At 44.7% G+C, this 20,274-nt stretch overlaps 1 protein-coding gene across 1 annotated transcript in view; it reads left to right on the top strand.

Moving 5' to 3' along the window:
• The window catches only part of zswim8 (zinc finger, SWIM-type containing 8), a 198,279-nt gene that overhangs the window by 23,172 nt on the left and 154,833 nt on the right, over nt 1-20,274 (top strand). Inside the window, 1 exon segment of the mRNA XM_052041760.1 lies at nt 19,271-19,424. Within this exon segment, the coding sequence (XP_051897720.1) occupies nt 19,271-19,424 (154 nt within the window).

The following is a 20,274-nucleotide window of genomic DNA, read 5'->3' as shown; positions in this document are numbered from 1 at the left end:
CTGGCTGTTGTGGCGGACGGAGCGAAGGTACTCGACGAAGCGGTCACCCAATCTGCGTCGGGTCTCACCGACGTACAGGAGGCCGTACCGGATGCAATAAATGGCACCCTCGGACTCGCAGGTGAAGCGCTGCCTCACCTGGAAGGATTGTCTGGAGCCCTGAATGGTGGTGAAGGAGGAGGTGTAGGGACAGGTGCAGCACTTGATGCGGTTGCAGGCATAAGTGCATGGGGAGTTATCAGTGGGAAGGGATGAGTAGACAAGGGAGTCGCGGAGAGAGCAGTCCCTTTGGAAAGTGGAGAGAGAGGGCTTGAGGGGAAGGTGTGCCTGGTGGTAGGATCCTGTTGGAGGTAGCGGAAGTTGCAGAGAATGGTGTGTTGGATACGGAGGCTCGTGAAGTAGTAGGTGAGGACAAGGCGAACCCTGTCCCTGTTACATCGGGGGTGTGGTGGTGGGGGAGAGGCATGAGGGCAGACTTGCGGGAACTGGAGGAGATGTGGGTGAGGGCAGCATAGATGGTGATGGAAGGGAAACCCCGGTTACTGAGAAGGGAGGACATCTCTGATGTCCTAGAATGGAAAGCCTAATTACTGTGCCCTTCCTTCTGTTGCAAAGTGACGATCTCACTGTGCTGTTCCAGCTAGGTCTCATCAGATGGGTGTCACTTAGGATTTAAAGAATAGGTTGTATTTCTATTGCACCCTTTTGCCTCTCTCTTGGGTTGTCCGACGTGTTTGTGCAGTAAATGAAATACTTTGAAGCATGTCACTGTTGTAATGGAAACGCATCAGCTGATTTATGCACAGGCACCCACGGACAGTGATGTGATAATGACTAGGTAACCTGTTGCTAAATGAGGGGTAAATATTGGGTAGGACACCTGGGGGAACTCACTCCTCCTTTAATGAAATAATTCTGTGGGATGTTAAGCTGCCCAGGATGGTCAGTGCAGCCTTGGTGTAACACCTGCTCTGAAGATAGTGCAGCACTCTCTGAGTCAACCTCTGGGATAGTTGGCCTAGATCTTTGTGCACTGTTCTGTGGAGTGGAACTCAAACCCACACTCTGACTTGGAGACAATGGTGTTACCTACTGAGACACATTGTAAACTTATCCATTTGTACTGAGAATAGATATTTCAGAACTTCCAAACCCACAATGTTCAAGCAGCTGTCTGGGAAGGAAGGGGATATATTTATATAAAGCAACACCCACCATCCAGGCCATGCCATCTTCTCACAGCTACCATCGGGCAGGAGGTACACAAGCCTGAAGTCCCACACCACTGGGTTCAGGGACAGCTACTTCCCTTCAACCATTCGGTTCTTGAACCAACTGGCGTAACCCCAATCACTACAGTTTAGCAACACTAACCAGTTTGATCATTTTGCACTACAATGGACATTTTTTGTTCTAATGTGTTCTTTCTTGTAAAAAAATGTTAAATTAATGTTTTTCTTGTGAATGCTGCTTATAAGATGCCATGTGCCTGTGATGCTGTTGCAAGTAAGATTTTCATTGCACCTGTGCACACATGGACTTGTGCATAAAACAGTAAGATTGACTTTGTCTTTAAATAGGACTTGCATTGCCTGGGCTGGATTATCAGGGATAAGAGTCTTCCACCTTCAATTAGATGACCATCACAAAGCAATTGAAAGGCTTTAGGAGACTCTGGTTACTAATGTCCCACTAAAGAAAATGTGACTAATCCTCCTTTCCTTCCTAAATTGCTGCACCTTCCCCCTCAGTCAGGAACATCTCCCCTACTGCCTGTATCTTCCTGTCACTGAATGATGATAGGTCTCCTTTTAAAGGAGGGATATGTTTACACTGGAGGTAGTTCAGAGGAGATTCACTAGGTTGATTCTTGTGAAGAAGGGACTGTCCAATGACTAGTTTGAGCAAGTTGTGCCCATATTCAGAATTTAGAAGAATGAGTGGTGAGCTGATTGAGGTGGATGCTTGGAGGATGTTTCCCTTCATGGGTGAATCTAGAACTAAGGGGAGTGGTTTCAGAATTAAGGGGTGATCCATTTAGGACTGAGATGAGGAAGAAGTTCTTCCCCAAGGGTGGTGAATCTCTGGAGTTCTCTGGCCCAGGGCAGTAAAGGCAAAGTCATTGAGTACATTCAGGGCTACGATAGATAGTTCAAATTTGGGAGGTCAGGGTTATGGGGGAACAGGCTGGACAGTGAAGCTGAGGTTAAGAACATCCATTTGAATGGCAGAGCTGGCTTGAGGGGATGAATGGCTGCCTTGTGCTCCTATTTCTTACGAGGGAGGTACTTTCTCACGAGGGAGGTCCAGGGATAGCTTGTGGTTTGACTGTCACTCTTGAGATGTACGATTATCAATGTAAATTTTAAGAGCACACTTTAGAAAGGATCGGGGTGATAGATGTTTAGTTGTATAGTCTAATGTAGCAAAAATGACTCAAAGCTATTCAAGCAAAAGGAAAATTTCCCTATAAGATGGACTCTTGACCTTGCACCTTATTGTCTACCTGAACAGCACTTTCTCTGTAACTGTGACACTTTATTCTGCTCTCTGTTATTGTTTTACCTTGTACTACCTCAATGCACTGTTGTAATGAAATGATGTGTATGGACAGTGTGCAAGACAAGTTTTTCACTGTACCTTGGTACAAATGACAATAATAACCCAATTCCCAAATTTGCTACATGATGAGATATGAAGAATATGCTTAACATCTGAGGAGCACTTGATGGCTCTGGGCCTGTACTTAGTGGAGGTCAGAAGGTTGAGGGGGGAATCTCAATGAAACTGGTAGGTTTCCCTCTTTGATCCCTCTTTCAACCTACTGAAAGGCCAGGATAGAGTGGATGTGAGGAGGATGTTTCCATCAGTAGGAAAGTCTAGGATCAGAGGGCACAGCTTCAGAATAGAAGGATGTCCCTTCAAAACTGAGATGAGGAGGAATTTCTTCAGCCAGAGGGTGGTGAATCTGTGGAATTCATTGCCATAGAGGGCTGTGGAGGCCAAGCCATTAGGTATATTTAAGGCAGAGGTTCTTGACTGGTAAGGGGGGCCAAGGATCAGAGAACTGGAGAATGGGGTTGAGAAAATATTAGTCATGATTGAATGGCAGAGCAGACTCGATGGGCTGAATGGCCTAATTCTGCTCCTATATCTAATGGTCTTGTACTAGGGTTGGTGATCAAAAATCTGATCAAAGAGGGAAGTTTGAAGAGGCATCTTCCCGGAGGGAAGTGAGGGAACCTGGGGGCTGAGGACGAGGTGGCTAACGCTGGAGAGATTACATTCGGGAGAGGCCATTATTAGAAGCAGGTGGATACTGGGATCAGTTGTGAGAGATGAGGGGGAGGAGGCTTGGGGATAATTGCACAGTTGTTGCTGACACCAACACAATGGGTTAAATGGCATTTCTCCAAACAGGTTTGAGGGATTTAAATACAATCCCCTTCCCAACCTCCCCTGTATCTGAGACTTTCCAATTTGCTTGTGTGCAAGATTAAATCCAACCCGAACTGAGTCCAGATACCTTAAACATTTCCATACTCAACCCAACCTGTTTGTTGCCATCCAGAATCCCTTCGGGGCCTGAGCTCCCACCCCATAGTCACTTGACCCAGAAATACTGACCCCTGCATGGCCTTCACTAACATGGTTGTGCATTTATTTATAAAGTCCCAAGGATTAGTGCATTTATTTATGAAGAGCTGGTCCAACCCAAACCTGAGGACTTGTAGTTATTTCAGTGTTAGATCTGACCTGACTTGAACCCAATGCTTGTCGTCAAAGCCTGGGTTAGGGGTCTCTGTCTGTCTCAAAAAAACATTCTAATCTTTGCATCTGTTTGGTATGCTAATTACTTTTTCACCAACCTGTATAACTAGCATTTATTTTACTTTTCAAAGGCTTCTGTAACTTTGAATAGTTCTCATGATGGTCACAGAACTGCAGCAATGATTTTTCATCTCCTGGCACCCTCTGTACTTGGTGTCTCCTGGAGCCTTCTGTGTTTCTGCTATTCCCCTCCCCCACGAGTACATTGTCTCCAAAACTCTACCCTGTAGGTCTCTGTTCACTAATCTAACATGCAATGGTTTTTTGACTCTGAGTGCTGTTGTTTTGGGGAGATTAGAAATGCAGCCCTGACTATATTGGTGTGTTTCTGGGCCTTGTCTGTGATTTTTAAACCCTGTTATCGCACAAAGGTTTTGAACTTGTGTGAAATTCTGTGCTTCTGGAAATTTATTTCCTATCTGTTTTCCATTGGCAGGGGCTCCCTGACACAGAGTTTAGGTAAACTCAATTGTTTATCTTTCTGTAAATTTCAGCCAGTATAGTCCTGCCTTACTTTTATCGTGATTTGTACCAAGAACCATTTACACATTATTACAGAGACACAAACAAATTTTGCAGATGTTGGAATCTGGAGCAATGCACAAAGTGCTGGAGGAACTCTGCGGGTCAGGCAGCATTCATGGAGGGAAGTAAACAGTCGACGTTGAGGGTTGAGATCCTTCATCAGGACTGGAAAGGAAGAGGGCAGAAGCCAGAATAAGGAGGTGGGGGAGGAGTACACGTAGGCAGGGGAGAGGTGAGTTCAGGGGATAGGTGGAAGGTAAGTGGGTGGGGGAGGGAGAGAAGATGTAATAAGCTGAGAGGTGATAGGTAGTCACGGAGAGAGTGATCCTTACAGCGAAGAGGGGGTGAGGGGAAGATGTGCCTGGTGGTAGGATCCCGTTGGAGGTGGCGGAAGTTGCGGAGTTGGATGCGGAGGCTTGTGGGGTGGTAGGTGAGGACAAGGGGAACCCTGTCCCTGTTGTGTAGGGGGAGGGGGTACCTCTCAGCTTATTACATCTTCTCCCCCTCCCTCACTCACCTACCATACTTCTTATTCCGGCTTCTGCCCTCTTCCTTTCCAGTCCTGATGAAGGGTCTCGGCCCGAAATGTCGACTGTTTATTTCCCTCCATAGATGCTGCCTGACGCGCTGAATTCCTCCCACACTTCTTGTGTATTGCTCTACATTACTACCATGCCCCACGATGCCTACCCTTTGATTTTATGATGCAAATCCTTGTGTTCAAAAGCATTCATAAGCCTTGGGCCTCCTGAAATCTCTATTCCTCCAACTCTGGCCTATTGTACATCCACTGCCCCCGAGCCCCACTCACGTTTGCTTTGCTCTGTTGTAAGGTTCGTCTTAAGACCCCACTCTCCAGAATTCTCCTTGAACCTTTCTTCCTTTTAAGACTGTCTTTAAAACTTGCCTCTTGGACCATGTATTTACACACCCATCCTGATGTATCTCTCGGGTGACTGTGTCACACTGATTGCTCTCCAGTGAAGCCTCTGGGGATGTCTTTGTGTTAAGTAAGATCGGTTGCACGAGGAGTTAGTTGGAGAACTGCAGACAGGGACGCCAGGAGGAAGTGCAGTGTGGAGTTAATGGAGCAATGGCCACATTTCCAGGGTTAAATTAGGAGAGATTATGGTTACTAAAGAGTTGAATTCACTTGAATTTTAGAAAACTAAAGGATGATTTGGTTGATGTTTCGAAACATTAATGGAGTTGGTAGACAGACAAGGACTTTCTCTACTGGTTGGAAAGTCTAGAACTGGGGGAATGGTCAAAAATTTAGGGCCAGATCTTTCAGGAGTGAAGCCAGGAAAAGATTCAACAAGCAGAGGCTGTTGGAAGTTTGGAGCTATCTTTCAGAAGTGGTGGTTGATGCTACATTCGGGATGGGGGACTGTGGTGGTACAGCAAGTAAATTGTTGAGCTAGTAATCCAGACAAACAATGCGGAGACCCGAGTTCAGATGCCGCGGTGGAATTTAAATTCAGATTATTAATCTGCCTTTAAAATCCAGAGTAGTCATGAGTGATGGTGACCACAAAACTACCAGGCTGTTGTGAAAACCCATCTAGTTGAGACGAAGTTTGCCATCTTTACTTGGCCTGACTCAACACCCACCGATATGGTTGGTTCTTAAACACTGTCTGAAATGGTCAAGGAAGCCACTCATTTCAAGGGCATTTAGAGAAGGGCAATAAATGCTGTCCCTTTAAGTGAAGCTCAGATCCTAAATAATGGATAAATTGATAAAATACACAATGCTGGAAGAACTCAGCAGGCCAGGCAGCATCTGTGGAGAAAAGCAGGCGGTCAGCGTTTCAGGTTTGGACCCTTCAGGACACTACAAGGGTCCTGACCCGAAACGTTGACTGCCTATTTTTCTCCATGGATGCTGCCTGGCCTGCTGAGTTCCTCCAGCATCATCGTGTTTTCCATCTAGATTCCAGCATCTGCAGTCCTTTGTTTCTCTAAATTGATAAAGGTTATCAATTTTAAATCTGAGGTGGATTGGCTTTTGTTATTTGGAGATGTGTGGATGGAGTTTGGTTGCAGATTGGCTCTGATCTCTGGGAATAATGGAACAGGACTCAAGGAGTGAATGGCTCTATATTCCTGTGTGAAAATGCTCCACAAATGCTTGATGACAAATTGAGCATGTTCATGTGTGTGTTCTTTATAGCCTTTTGTGGTGTTAGAGCCATGGAGTTGTACAGGACAGAAACAAGCACTTCAGCCCGCATGTCCATGCTGACCTTTTTACCCATACACACTAATCTCATTTGCCCGCATTAGGTCTGTATCCTTCAAGTGCCTCTTAAACGTAGTGATTGTATCTGATTCCACCTCCTCTGGCAGCGAGTTCCAGAGATCAACCACTCTGTGTTTTTAAAAAAATATAAACTTTCCCCTCAAATCCATGCCCTCTAGTTTTTGATACTTTAATAAGGGAAAAAGATTCAGTCTAACCCATCTTTGCCTCTTATAATCTTATACACCTCCATCAGGTTACCACTCTGCCTCCTCCGCTCCAGGGAAAACGAGCCCAGCCTGTCCCCATAACTAAAGTCCGGTCAATATCCTGGTATATTGAGGAAAAATGGTTGCAGTTTAATATCTTAGACTGAAGTTGCAAAGAAGAGGAGACTCAATTCTGGTTTGGAAAGGCTCCCTTAACTTCTCTACCCTGTTAATCTTCCCTTTTATTGGAGATAGATTGATTTTTCTTTTTCAAATATTTATGAAATGCCCTGTTCCCTAAAGCATTAATAATTCCTTTACCTGTTGGTTTTTTTTTTGAAGGATTTACTTAACCTGTTGCTCAGTTTTGTACCAGTAGGGGAATGAAGCAGGAAACTCGATGCCAGTTAGCTTAGTGTCTGTCACTGGGGAAAACATAGAATCCATTATTAAGGAGGTAACAGTGGGATATTTAGGATGTCATAAGACATTCAAGCAGAGTCAATGTGGAAATTGAAATTGTGCTTAACAAATTTTAAGGATGTAACAAGCAGAGCAGGTAAAGGGGAATGGTTGATGTCGTGTATTGAGATTTCCAGAGGGAGTGAGGGAGGTTGGGAGTGGTATTGGCATGGACAGGGGGTTAATTATCACTTTCAGGGTGGTAGTCAGCCACAGGGATCAGTGCTGGGACCTCAACCCATTCACAATTATGTTGATGGCTTTGGATGAAAGGGCTGAAGATGGATTCGGGTTGGGGTTAACTCAAGGTTGCTGTTGGTTCACCGATAAGCATTTGACAAGTTGTGAGGAGGTCACACAGCCTGCAGAGGTATGTAGATAGATTTAAATGAGTGGGCAGGAGGTTGGCAGCTGGGGTAAGACCATAAGACATTGGAGCAGAATTAGGCCATTCGGCCCATTGAGTCTGCTCCACCATTTGATCATGGCTGACTTATTATTCCCTCACAACCCCATTCTCCTGCCTTCTCTCTGAAACCTTTGATGCTCTTGCTAATCAAGAACCTATCAACCTCCGCTTAAAACATACCCAATGATTTGGCCTCCACAGCTGTCTATGGCAATGAATTCCACAGATTCACCACCCTCTGGCTAAACAGATTCCTCCTCATCTCTGTTCTAAAGGGATGTTCTTTTATTCTGAGGGTGTGCCTTCTGGTCCTAGACTCTCCCACTACTGGAAACATCCTCTCCACATCTGCTCTATCCAGGTCTTTCAATGTTTGGTAGGTTTCACTGAGGATCCCCCCCCACTCATCCATCCTTCTAAACTCCAGCGAGTACAGGCCCAGAGCCATCAAACCCTTTCACTCCTGGGATCATTCTCATAAACCTCCCCTGGATCATCTCCAAAACCAGCTCATCCTTCTTAGATATGGGGCCCAAAACTGCTCACAATACTCCAAATATAGTTTAACCAAAGTCTCAGCATTACATCTTTGCTTTTTATAAAATGGGAATGTGTGGAGTCTTAACTGCCACTGCTATGTCTGCTTTTACCACCACCCCTGGCAGTACATTCCAAGCACCTACCATGGTCTGTGTATTTAAAAAAAACTTACCCTGCACATCTCCTTTAAACTTCCCCCTCTCACCTTAAAACTATGTACTCTAATATTTGACATTTCAACCTTGAGGGGTAAAAGTCTCTGACTATCTATACTATTTATGCCTCCCATAATTTTATAAACCTCTATCAGGTCTCCCCTCAGCCTCCGATGCTCCAGAGAAAATAACCCAAGTTTGTCCAACCTCTCCTTATAGCTCATACTCTGTAATCCAGGTAGCATCCTGGTGAACCTCTTCTGCACCCTCTCCAAAGCCTCCACGTTCTTCCTGTAATGTGGTGACCAGAACTCCAAATGTGGATTAACCAAAGATTTATACAGCTGTAACATGACTTCCTGACGCTTGTATTGTGTGAAGTTCTGGCTGCCCGTTACAGGAAGGATCCCTTACTAAAGTTCTTTGCAGAATCCAAATATCTTCACTACAACTTGCTCTCCCACCTATTTTTGTATCATTGACAAACTTGGACACCTAACACTTCCCCCTCCAGGGTTAAGAACTGATCCTTGGGGCTGCCCACTAGTTCACTCCTTCCATTTATTCCAACTCTGTTGTCTATGAAATAGCCACTTTCCAATCCACGCTGACACAATTCCCCTAACATGTGCTCTTATCTTATGTGAGAGCCTTTTACAGCTTGTTGCATCCTCAAAGAACTTCAGCAAATTTGTCAGACAGGATTTGTCTTTCATAAAACCAGGCTGCCTTGGTTTGAATCATCGGGATATTTTTGCTGTGTTAAAGGCACTATATAAATGGAACTACTTGTTAGCTAGTGAACATTTCCCCATCTTCTGCCGGTGGATGTTATGATGTTTTGCCAAGTATCAGTTGATTATAATCTCTACAGGTTTATCAGGGGAACCATCAAACGCCGATTAGCATCGTTATTCAATTGTAATATTACTCTCTGCTCCTGATTAATTCAATGTGGATTTTACATTAAATCGTTGCACACTATTTTGGATTAAACCATGTAAGCAAGAGATAGGAAATTGGAGCAAAGAACTGGAAATGTAAGGTCACCTGAATAGATACTCCAGATACATCCAGGGTGCTGCTTAGCTCTATGTTAAGGTTCATGAAGTAAGAAATGTACCTTAAACTGAAATGTTCTTTTCATAACGCTCTCACTTTTAATGCTTCCGAAGCTGAAATTTTGGATCAGTGTTTGGCTGAGATTTATTTAGATTTAGTTTGTTTGATCTGTTGTATTTTATGTCTGATTTACAAGAGTTTTACTGTACGGAACACTCCCAGTGGTAGACACGTCGAAGAGTTTTACTGTACGGAACACTCCCAGTAGTAGACACGTCGAAGAGTTTTACTGTACGGAACAGTCCCAGTGGTAGACACGTTGAAGTTCAAGTTATACTTTATTGTCATTCACCCACATGCTGTAAAACACCTGGAGCAACGGAACGTCGTTTCCCCCAGACTCTCACGACCGAGGACACACACACAACAGAAGACGTACAATAAACGCAGACAAAAAGTGTGCAAGCACAAATAGTGCAAAAAAAAATGGTATATACAGGATACAAAATTAGTGCAGGGTTAGTGCAAAACTGAATTGGACAAAGAAAATACGGAACTCAGTGTGTTGCACTAAGTGTATAACATGTTCAGCAGCGGCCAAAGTTCTTGTGTGCCGTTGTGCAAGCCGGCTATGGTCCCATCTTTTGCAACTATGCATCTTATTTCTTTTCTTTATTTGAAACATTATTTTGTATTGGCTGCCTCCTTCCTCTGGCGGGACAGTCCACACCCGAATGAACAACTCCCAGTGCTTTATTTTCCTCTTTTGTTGGAAATGAGAGTTGTTGGTAACTGTGCTTACATTTTCACCATTGGAACTAGTTTATTATTGTCACATGTAACGAGATACAGTGGAAAACCTTTGTTTTGCATGCCATCCATACAGATCATTTCATCACAGCAGTATGTTGAGGTAGTACAAGGGAAAAGCAATAACAGAATGCAGAATATGGTGTTACAGTTACAGAGAAACTGCAGTGCAGGCAGACAATAAGGTGTAAGGTCATAATGAGGTAGATTGAGGTCAAGAGTTCATTTTTAACGTGCAAGGTCCATTCAGTAGTCTTAAAACAGTGAGACAGAAGCTCTTGAGCCTGGTGGTGCATGTTTACAAGCTTTTATATCTTCTGCCCAATGGGAGGGGGGAGAAGAGAGAATGACCGGGGTGGGAGGGGTCCTTAATTATGTTGACTGCTTTCCCGAGGCAGCGGGAAGTGTGGATGGAATCAACGGTGAGAAAGGTGGTTTGAGTGATGGACTGGGCTGTGTTCACAACTCTGCAATTTCTTACGGTCTCGGGCAGAGCAGTTGCCATACCAAACCTTGATGCATCCAGACAGGATGCTTTCTATGGTGCATCTGTAAAAGTGAGTGAGGAGTGTTGGGGACATGCCGAATTTTAACGATACTTTGCTCATGTATAACTGTAGGTTTTGCTGTAAAGTACAGATGCACATAGTGGCACCACTAGTCTGCCCAGAATAAAGATTATTGGGCTGTTTTCCCTGCCAATCAGTGCCAATCCCCATTGTTTTGAAGACTGAGGTTAAGTTCCATGGTGTTGATACACTGTGACGCCATCTGGTTGATAGATTAATGGCGGTTTTAGAGAGAGAGAAAAATCAGAAATAGACATAAAAGCTGTGAAACGCAGGTCAGCGATGCTATACAGAACCGACACTAATGGGGAATGTCAGAAATGGCAGTGTCTATGGAGAATGAAGAACCAAGTTAATTCTACAGATGCATAATTTGCAGCAGAGCTGCTCAGTTTTGATACAAACAGGAAAAAAAACAAGTTATCTGAAATTGTTGGATTCTGGAATCCTGGAAGCTGCAAAGTGCCCAGATGCAAGGTGAGGCAGACCCTGCATCAGAACCGATCCAGCTGTTCCTCGAGCTTTCTTCGGGTCTCGTTGGAATGACACAGGTCAGAGAAGGAATAGGATGGAGAATGGAAGTGATTTTTAGTTGTGTTAAGCTACCTCATCTGTGTCCTGTATTGGAGGAAATGAACACAATGTAAGCTGGACACTTCTCTGGTTCTTGAGTGTTGTGCATTATCCTAGCACTCTCCCTCCCACCTGAAATCCAGGTGTGTTGGGTACCTGAGCTGTCCAGATTCTGCTTCCTCCCTCTACCTGTAGCTGAGATGTGTAAGGTTATGCCACAAGTACCTGCTGCTACCACCCTGTCTGCCCTCTGTTTTTGAATAATGAGAAATGTTCCATTCTCCTGCCACCCGTCCAGCCCTGCCATGGAGTGATGTGCCGTGAACCAATATTCAAAGAAAGCCATTAGAATTTATTTTGCAGTTGTACAGGATGTTGGTGAGACTGCACTTGGAGTATTGTGTACAGGTTTGGTCAACCTATTAGAGGAAAGACATCATTAAGCTGGAAAGGGTGCAAAGAAGATTTACGAGGATTTCATCAGGATGTGGGCCTGAGCTATAGGGAGAATTTGGGCTATAACTCGGGACTTTATTCCTTGGAGCGTAGGAGACTGAGGGGTGAGCCTGTAGAGGTGTATAAAATCATGTGGGGCATCGATAGGGTGAATACACACAGTCTTTTTCCTAGGGAAAGAGAATCAAGAACTATAGGGCGTAGGTTTAGGGTGAGAGGGGAAAGATTTAAAAGGGACCTGAGGGGCAACTTTTTCACCCAGAGGGCATTCAGTATATGGAACAAGGTGCCAGAGGAAATGGCTGAGGCAGATACGTTAACAACATTTAAAAGGTACTCGGACAGGTACATGAATAGGAAAAGTTTAGAAAGATTTGGGCCAAATGTGGGCAAATGGGACTAGCTTGGATGCATCTTGGTTGACTTGGACAAGTTGGACCGAAGGGCCTGTTTCTGTGCTGTATTACTCTGTGACCAGAAGAAGAACCAATAGGATGAGGCTATAGTAATGTGGGCACAGTGGACAGAGTGGGCACTGGTGGGTTGCATGGCCTATTTTGTTGCTCCATTCAGAAGATTGCTTGGATATAATTCTAAAAGCTGGGTCAATCACAGCGTATCCAAACACAACCCAAGTTTCAGAATTGCTACAGCATAGATGAAGGCCCTTCTGCCCATCAAGCCTGTGACAGCCATCTAACTGGTTCTGAACCTCTTTCCTCCCCTCCTAGCCCTTCAAGTTCCTTCCTTGTAGATAGTTATCTGGATCCCTTTTGAATGCTACAGTTCTGGAGTGTGGTGAGGATCTCTCCACTTGCCTGGATGAGTGCAGCTGCAACAAGAAGCATGACACCGTCCATGCAGTCCACCTGATTGCCACCCAGTTAACCACTATCCAACACCAGTGTGTACTTTCTACAAAATGCCCTGCAGATACATGCCCAGACTACTCCAACAATACCCCCTGAACCCATGACCTGTAACACCAGGAAGGACCAGGGCAGCAGATGTCTGAGAACACCACCCCCTGCAGCTTCCCTTCCATGTTGTACATCGTTATGATTTGGGAATATTTCATCAGTTCTCCTTCATTGCTGGTTCTGCCTCCTGGAACTTGATACCCAACAATGCCGAGGGGCCTGGCTGGGCAACATCTGACTAACTGGCGCACCCACCTGCATTGAATCAGCCACCAAGTGGTGATGTGTTGTTGATGAGGATGTTTGCTCTTCATTGTTCTTGTGTCTGTAGAACATGGGTTTGCCAGTCACCTGCGGAGAGCATTCCTGAAGCAACTGTTCACTTCATTCAAAATCTTTACTGATGGACAGTTTGGCCATGGTGCAGCTAACGGCATTCTTGTCTGAGTAAGAAGGTTAGGGGTTCAGGTCCCACCTTGGAGGTTTGAGGACATCTTCTAGGACTAGATTCCTGTGCCTGACTGAGGTGGTGTTGAACTGCTGCGGGAGCTGTCTTTTCAGTCATGCCTTAAATCTGAAAATTTGAACTTAAACGCTGACATTGGTGAAAAAGATAACCAATCCCATCTTAGTCTTGTTTGAGGAACAGCCGTTGGTCAGGGTCTTGGGGGTAACTTCTCTGCTGCTTGCATTTTGCGATTGGGGCCTTTTCTTTTGCTGTCAGCTCCTTACAGGCCTCAGTTTGATGTTTCATTCAAAGGTCACCCTCTGTCTCTGGAATTGACAATGTTCTCATTCTGGTCAGGGTGGGGCAGAGTGCTGGGGGGTGGGGTGGGGGGTGTGGTTTGAGAGCAGAAATTCAGCCTCTGGGGTGTATAATAACGTCTGCTTCAACAGGTTGGGATCTGTACTTGTGTTGCAAGTAGCTGTGTTATGTCAAGGTGCTGCCTGTGTTACTGGTAAACTCCAGTAGTTCTGGAGAGAGGATCAAAACTGATTCTTTTCAAGGAAAAATGAAAAGCAACATCCATTTTTGTGGTACATTTTTTGTTTACTCAAAGGCACTCGATGCATGAAAGTAACAAGTCTGAACAGTGAGGAGCCTCCAGTGGCAGAGGTTACTTCTAGACCTGCACAGGTTGACTGCCTGATTTTCCCCCACATATTTTGTAATATCAGTTCCAAGAAGAGTGAATGTGTGTGTGTGTGCACGTGGATCAGAGTTGTCGATCTAAAAGTTGTTTCAGGCACAGGATTGCCAACATTGCATTCCACACCTAAGGGGCAGATTGCAGGCAGAGCTTTGCCAGGAAGAATTCCCAGCGGAAGTTCCTACTGGTAGGTTTCCATGTGTTTAGTTCTGTGGAAAGCTGCTGCTGCTTGCCACTGATCAGAATCCAGGGGTCTTGCGTTTTGACCCTGGGTTACATTCTACCCTAGAATCATTCTGGTTAGGACTGGCCCAGAATCCACTTGGTGGGTCAGATGCTTGGATTGGGAAAATAATTTGGTGTAAAAAGGGCATCTGGACTAATAATGGGCAGATTCTCCAATTTACTATCTGAATGTGGCCCAGCCTGTCCAATACAAGACTGCCGGCAATCCTCCTCAAATGAGACATGGGTTTTATTAATAATGGGCCAAATGTTTTAACTTTTGATCAGATCAGTCAGATCTTTTTGAATGGAGGATGGTCTTAAGAGGCTAAATAAAAGACTCCTGCTCCTAATTCTGTCAGAAAGCCTGTACACCTGCTTCTAAATTGTGTCTGATAATGGACACTCAGGAAAAAGTTGAAATGTATTCAATGCAGGCACAGTAGTGTAGCGGTTAACATAATGCTATTACAGCGCCAGCAACCCGGGTTGAATTCCGGCCACTGTCTGTAAGGAGTTTGTATATTCTCCCTGTGTCTGTGTGGGTTTCCTCCAGGTGCTCCGGTTTCCTCCCACATTCCAAAGACATACAGGTTAGGAAGTTGTGGGCATGCTATGTTGGTGCTGGAAGCGTGGCGACACTTGCGGGCTGCTCCCAGAACACTCTACGCAAAAGATGCATTTCACTGTGTGTTTCGATGTACATGTGACTAATAAAGATGTTTTGTCTTATAATTAAAAAGTGCTTAAAGATGAATTTAATTAAATACATTTATCTGATATTAATTAAAAACGTTAAAATGAATTCACAAACCAAACTACTTGCCCTCACTTAATTTTCCGCTGCAGGTTAGTGACCCTCTCCGAGTGTCTTCCATGGCACTGGCCATGGGGGGCATTAGGCTGGGGAGCCAGACACCAAGGGATCCGGATCCTTGAGTCAGATGGTCCAGTAATTGCCTTTTGATGCAGTGGTGATTCCAGGAACTGACCAAGAGCTTGGAATCCCCTCTATCTGACCTCCAGCGCAGTCAGTGTTTCTCGTCTGCAGTGTGCAGCCACGGAAGTATGGGGCATGTTGAGCTGTGTGGGTGAACCTCTCCTGAAGTTCTCTTCTGAATCCACAGCAGAAGCTGAATATGAACTTAAAAAAAAAAGCTTTGGGCCAGTATTAATACCAGTGCATACGTGTAATGTTGCTGTTTGCAACTTTAAATACAGACTTGTGATGGTCTCTCAAACTAAAGTAGACTCTCTGCAATCTTGGCATCATGTTTGGTAACAAAGCCAGCTCTTCCCCTTCTGCAGCTGACATCTTCACCAACGTCTTTGTCAACTGTGGACTTGACTATTCCAACTGGCCCCCCTCGTTCCGCCACCAATAACTCTGAAGCTACCCAAAATTCTTCTGTCTGTGTCCTAATGTGCATGCTGCTATTTAATCTGTGCTTGCCTACCTATGTTCATTCCCATTTATCTCATTCCTTGATTTTAAAATGCTGGTCCTTTTCCAATCGTGCCAGGGTTTGACTCCACCCTTCCTCTGTCAGATATCCAGGCTCGTCCAATTCCGATTTCAGTCATTCCACTACTAGTGACCAAGGTACCTGAGCTGTGGAGTTCCCTCCACAACCTCTCTGCCTTCCCTTTTCCTCTTTGTGGAGCTTTCCAAAGCCATGTCCCCTCTGCTTGCATCTCTCCTTGAGTGACTCGGGATTTTATTAGGTAACATTTCTCAGGGCAAGACACCCTGTTAAGAGCACAATAAAGATAGAAAATGCTGGAAACATTCAGCAGGTCAGGCAGCAAGTGTAGAAAGAGAAACGGAGTTAATGTTTCATGTTGAAAGTGTTCCTGTAGCAAAAAATGTATTGCCATGGTGTTTTCTAAAACTGGGTTAGTGCTAGTTGTATATAGTAACGATAAATTTTATCAGTAGAAAGAACCTGTTCTAATTAACTGTTATACACTGAAGAACCTTCCTTAATCCTGAGTGACTGCCTTAGAGCAGGAGTGGATGATATATTTTCTGATGCGTAACTGCCATCATACTCCACAGTTTTGGTGGTTTGTGAGTGTTTTGAAATAATCGGCAGCCAATCTGAACCCGGCTGCAGCCTGAGAACTTGTAACAATTTTTCATGCTTGACCTGACCCAGAAATATTGGAAGAAAAGCTGAAGAAAGCCTTACTGTGCTGTGTGTAGATTGGTATTGATCTAGAACAGAGGACACTTGCGGCAATGATACACCATCCTGACCTGGGAAAGGTTCTGGGATGTGAACTGACTTGAAGCATGTTGGTCACTTAGGCTCGGGTTGGGTAGTCAGGCTCCACCCCTTTTATTACTGACTATCTCCCCTCTATCTTTCAGTCCACTTGAAGGGTCTCGACCCAAAACGTTGACTGTCCATTTCCCTCCACAGATGCTGGCTGACCCACCGAGTTCCTCCAGCTTTTTGTGTGTGGCTCCAGATTCCAGCCTCTGCAGTCTCTTGTGTCTCTGATTTCGATTCTTTTATGTAAATAGAAAAGTTTGCAAAGTTAAAATAGATTTGGAAATGTGATTAAACTTTTGTTGGTCCCGGAACCAAGCTGGGTGATTGGAATCGAGGGGCAGATCAGCTATGATCCTAGTTGGAGGTTCAAGGTAAATTAGTTTATTATTGTCACATGTACTGAGGTACAGTGGGAAAACTTTGTGCCACCCATACAGATCATGTCTTTACAACAGTGCATTGAGGTAGCACAAGGGAAAAACAATAACTGGATGCAGAATAAGTGTTACAGTTACAGAGAGAGTGCAGTGCAGGTAGACATTAAGGTGCAAGGCCATGACGTGGTAGATTGTGACATCAAGAGTGCATCTTATCATACTAGGGTACTGTTCAATAGTCTTATAACAACGGGATAGAAGCTGTCCTTGAGCCTGGTGGTACGTACTTTCAGGCTTTTGTATCTTCTGCCCGATGGGAGAGGGGAGAAGAATGTCCAGGGTGGGTCAGATTTGATTATGCTGGCTGCTTCACCGAGGTGGTGAGAAGTGTAGACAGAGTCCATGGAGGGGAGGCTGGTTTCTGTGATGTGCTAAGCTCTGAGAGGACTGTGTGTTTTGTCCATGATGGAAGGGTTTTGGTCCTGAGGAAGGAATCTTCACCCTAGAAATATTAACTAGCATGAAAACTAACAGCTTCTAGCTGTTAGAGATTTCTTATGTTTTAAAAACGTGTGTAAATGTGATTCTACAAAGCCTCATCTTCGGCCTGGGCATGTTGCAGCCTTCAGAATTCTGTATTAAATTCGTCAATTTTAGGTAGCTCACTCTTTTGCCTTTCTGTCTGTATCGGAACTGCCATTTCACCCTGTTGTCATGTTGTTCAGTTTTTCTGTTTCTGTCAACTGGCCTGTTGGACTTGTAACAACCTTACCATTGGCATTACTTGGAGGGGAGTGTGATCTGATCGTAACTGCTGCTTGTACTCTCTGGGTCTCACCCTATCAGAGATATTCCCAGTATTCTCCCCCACCCCCCTTCACCTTCACTGCTACTGAAAACTAACCTGTTTTCTCTCTCTCCCGGTTCTGATGAAAGGACCTGGCCTGAAAATTAACCATTTCTCTCTACGCAGATGCTGCCTGACCTGCTGAGTTGTTTCTAGTATTTTCTGTTTCTAAGTTTTTTAAAGCATACCTTTTATTTTATCTTTATAAGGATACAAAGGAGGCTGTTTGGCCCATCAGATATGTACTAGCTCCTAGAGAGGCAGTCCAATTATTTCTATTGGAAGAGGGGACCGAGTGTAGTACATCCAAGTTTGCTGATGACACTAAATTGAGTGGAAAAGCAAATTGTGCAGAAGATGTGGAGAGTCTGCAGAGAGATGTACATGGGTTAAGTGAGTGGGCAAGGGTCTGGCACATGGAGTACAATGTTGGTGATTGCGAAGTCATTCACTTTGGAAGGAAAAATAGATCAGATTATTACCTAAAAGGTGAAAGATTTCAGCATGCTGTTGTGCAGAGGGACTCGGGAGTGCTTGTGCATGAATCACAAAAGGTTGTTTTTCAGGTGCAACAGGTTATCAAGAAGGCAAATGGAACGTTGCCCTTCATTGCTGGAGGGATTGAATTTAAGAGCAGGGAGGTTATGCTGCAACTGTACAGGGAACTGGTGAGGCTGCACCTGCAGTACTGCGTGCAGTTCTGGTCTCCTTACTTGAGGAAAGATATACTGGCTTTGGAGGTGGTGCAGAGGAGGTTCACCAGGTTGATTCCGGAGATGAGGGGGTTAGCCTTTGAGGAGCGATTAAGTCACCAGGAACTATACTCGCTGGAATTCAGAAGAGAGAGGGGATCTTACAGAAACATACAAGATTATGAAATGGCTAGGTAATATAGAGGCAGGAAGGTTGTTTCCACTGGGAGGTGAGACTAGAACTAGGGGGCGTAGCCTAAGATTCGGGGGAATAGATTTAGGATGGAGATGAGGAGAAACTGCTTTTCCCAGAGAGTAGTGAATCTGTGGAAACTGTCTGCCCAAGGAAGCAGTAGAGGCTACCTCATTAAATATATTTAAGACACAAATAGATTTTTGCACTGTGGGGGAATGAAGGGTTCTGGGGAAAAGGCAGGTAGGTGAATCTGAGTCCACGGCCACATCAGCCATGATCTTATTGAATGGCGGAGCAGGCTCAATGGGCCAGATGGCCTCCTGCTGCTCCTAGTTCTTATGTTCCTATTCCCCCTCTCCTTATTTCCCCGTACCTCAGTTTATTCTCTCTCACACATGTCCATCAACTCTGATTCTTTTTGCCGTAAACCTATACTAATGGATAGTTTACAGTACGCAATTAACCTACTAGCATGTTACTGGGATGTAGGAGGGACTCCATATAATCATGCAGTGATGTGCAAACTCCACATGGACAACATCTGAGGTTGGGATCGAACCCAGCATCCCTGGGCGTGAGGCAGTGCCACTATCTGTTGTCCCACGAAGCTCCATGTGTAAACTGTTCCCTGTGCTAATAGGTGGCTCATTGTTGTCTGATAATGTTCCTATGAAGTGATGCTGTATAAACTTTAAGGTGGCTTTATAATCCTGGTTCCAATCTCTTTATTTTCTTAGATGGCCAAGTTACCCCTTTGGTTGAACTGTCAGCCAAGCAAGTAGCCCTCCACATTCCCTTCGAAGTAGTCGAGAAGGTTTATCCACCGGTTCCTGAACAGTTGCAGCTTCGCATTGCCTTCTGGAGTTTCCCCGAAAATGAGGAAGACATCAGGTAATAAACTACAAACACACTTGGTGAATGGTAAGCAAATTATCTTTGGACCTAGATCTTGATTGGAGTCAAGGGTCCACAGGCCTCTTTTTGAAGATTGAGGGGAATTGTCAGACATGTCTCCACAGTTGGGTAATAATGGTGAGAAGCACTGGTCTCTTTTCCTCCTTTCCCTATTGACTTTTCCTCCTTTTTTTCCCCTTTGCACTGTTGAAGGGAGGCGACGGAGGAGTCGTGCCGAACAGAAACAGTGCAAGTGGATTATCAAGCACCCATTTACACCAATCTTACACTAATCCCACACTAATCCCATTTTATTCTCCCCACATTCTCATAGACTCCCCCCAGTTTCAACCACTCACCTACACATTTGGGGGAATTTACAGAGCCCAATCAATCTTTGAACCAGCACGCCTTTGGCATGCGGAAAGAACTCAGATCACGGAGGAAACCCACACAACATTGTTATGTCTGGTTTAGGCAGGTAAGTAAAGGAAGTGGTTCCCAGTATCGTCTTGTTTAAGGATCAGGAAAAGCTGTTACATTCCTGAGCAAATGACACAAGGGGATATGAGGCAAAACTCTTTTTTCAGAATATTGACCTGAAACCTGCTGCCTGCTGAGGTAACGGAGATAGAATCAGCCACAGCCTTGAAAGTAGAAGTGGATAGGCACTTGAGGGATAAGGTTTGCAGGGCTGTGGGAAGAGAGTTGTAGGTACAGAAGCCTGAAGTCCCACTCCACCAGGTTTAGGAACAGCTACTTCCCTTCAACCATTCGGTTCTAGAACCAACCTGCACAACCCTAATCAATAACTCGGTATAGCAACACTATGCCCACTTTGCACTAC

This window comes from Pristis pectinata, chromosome 30 (genome assembly GCF_009764475.1).
Source record: "Pristis pectinata isolate sPriPec2 chromosome 30, sPriPec2.1.pri, whole genome shotgun sequence".
Lineage (NCBI taxonomy): Eukaryota > Metazoa > Chordata > Chondrichthyes > Rhinopristiformes > Pristidae > Pristis > Pristis pectinata.
Note: the sequence above shows the minus strand (reverse complement) of the source record. Positions and strands in the feature narration are given on the sequence as shown.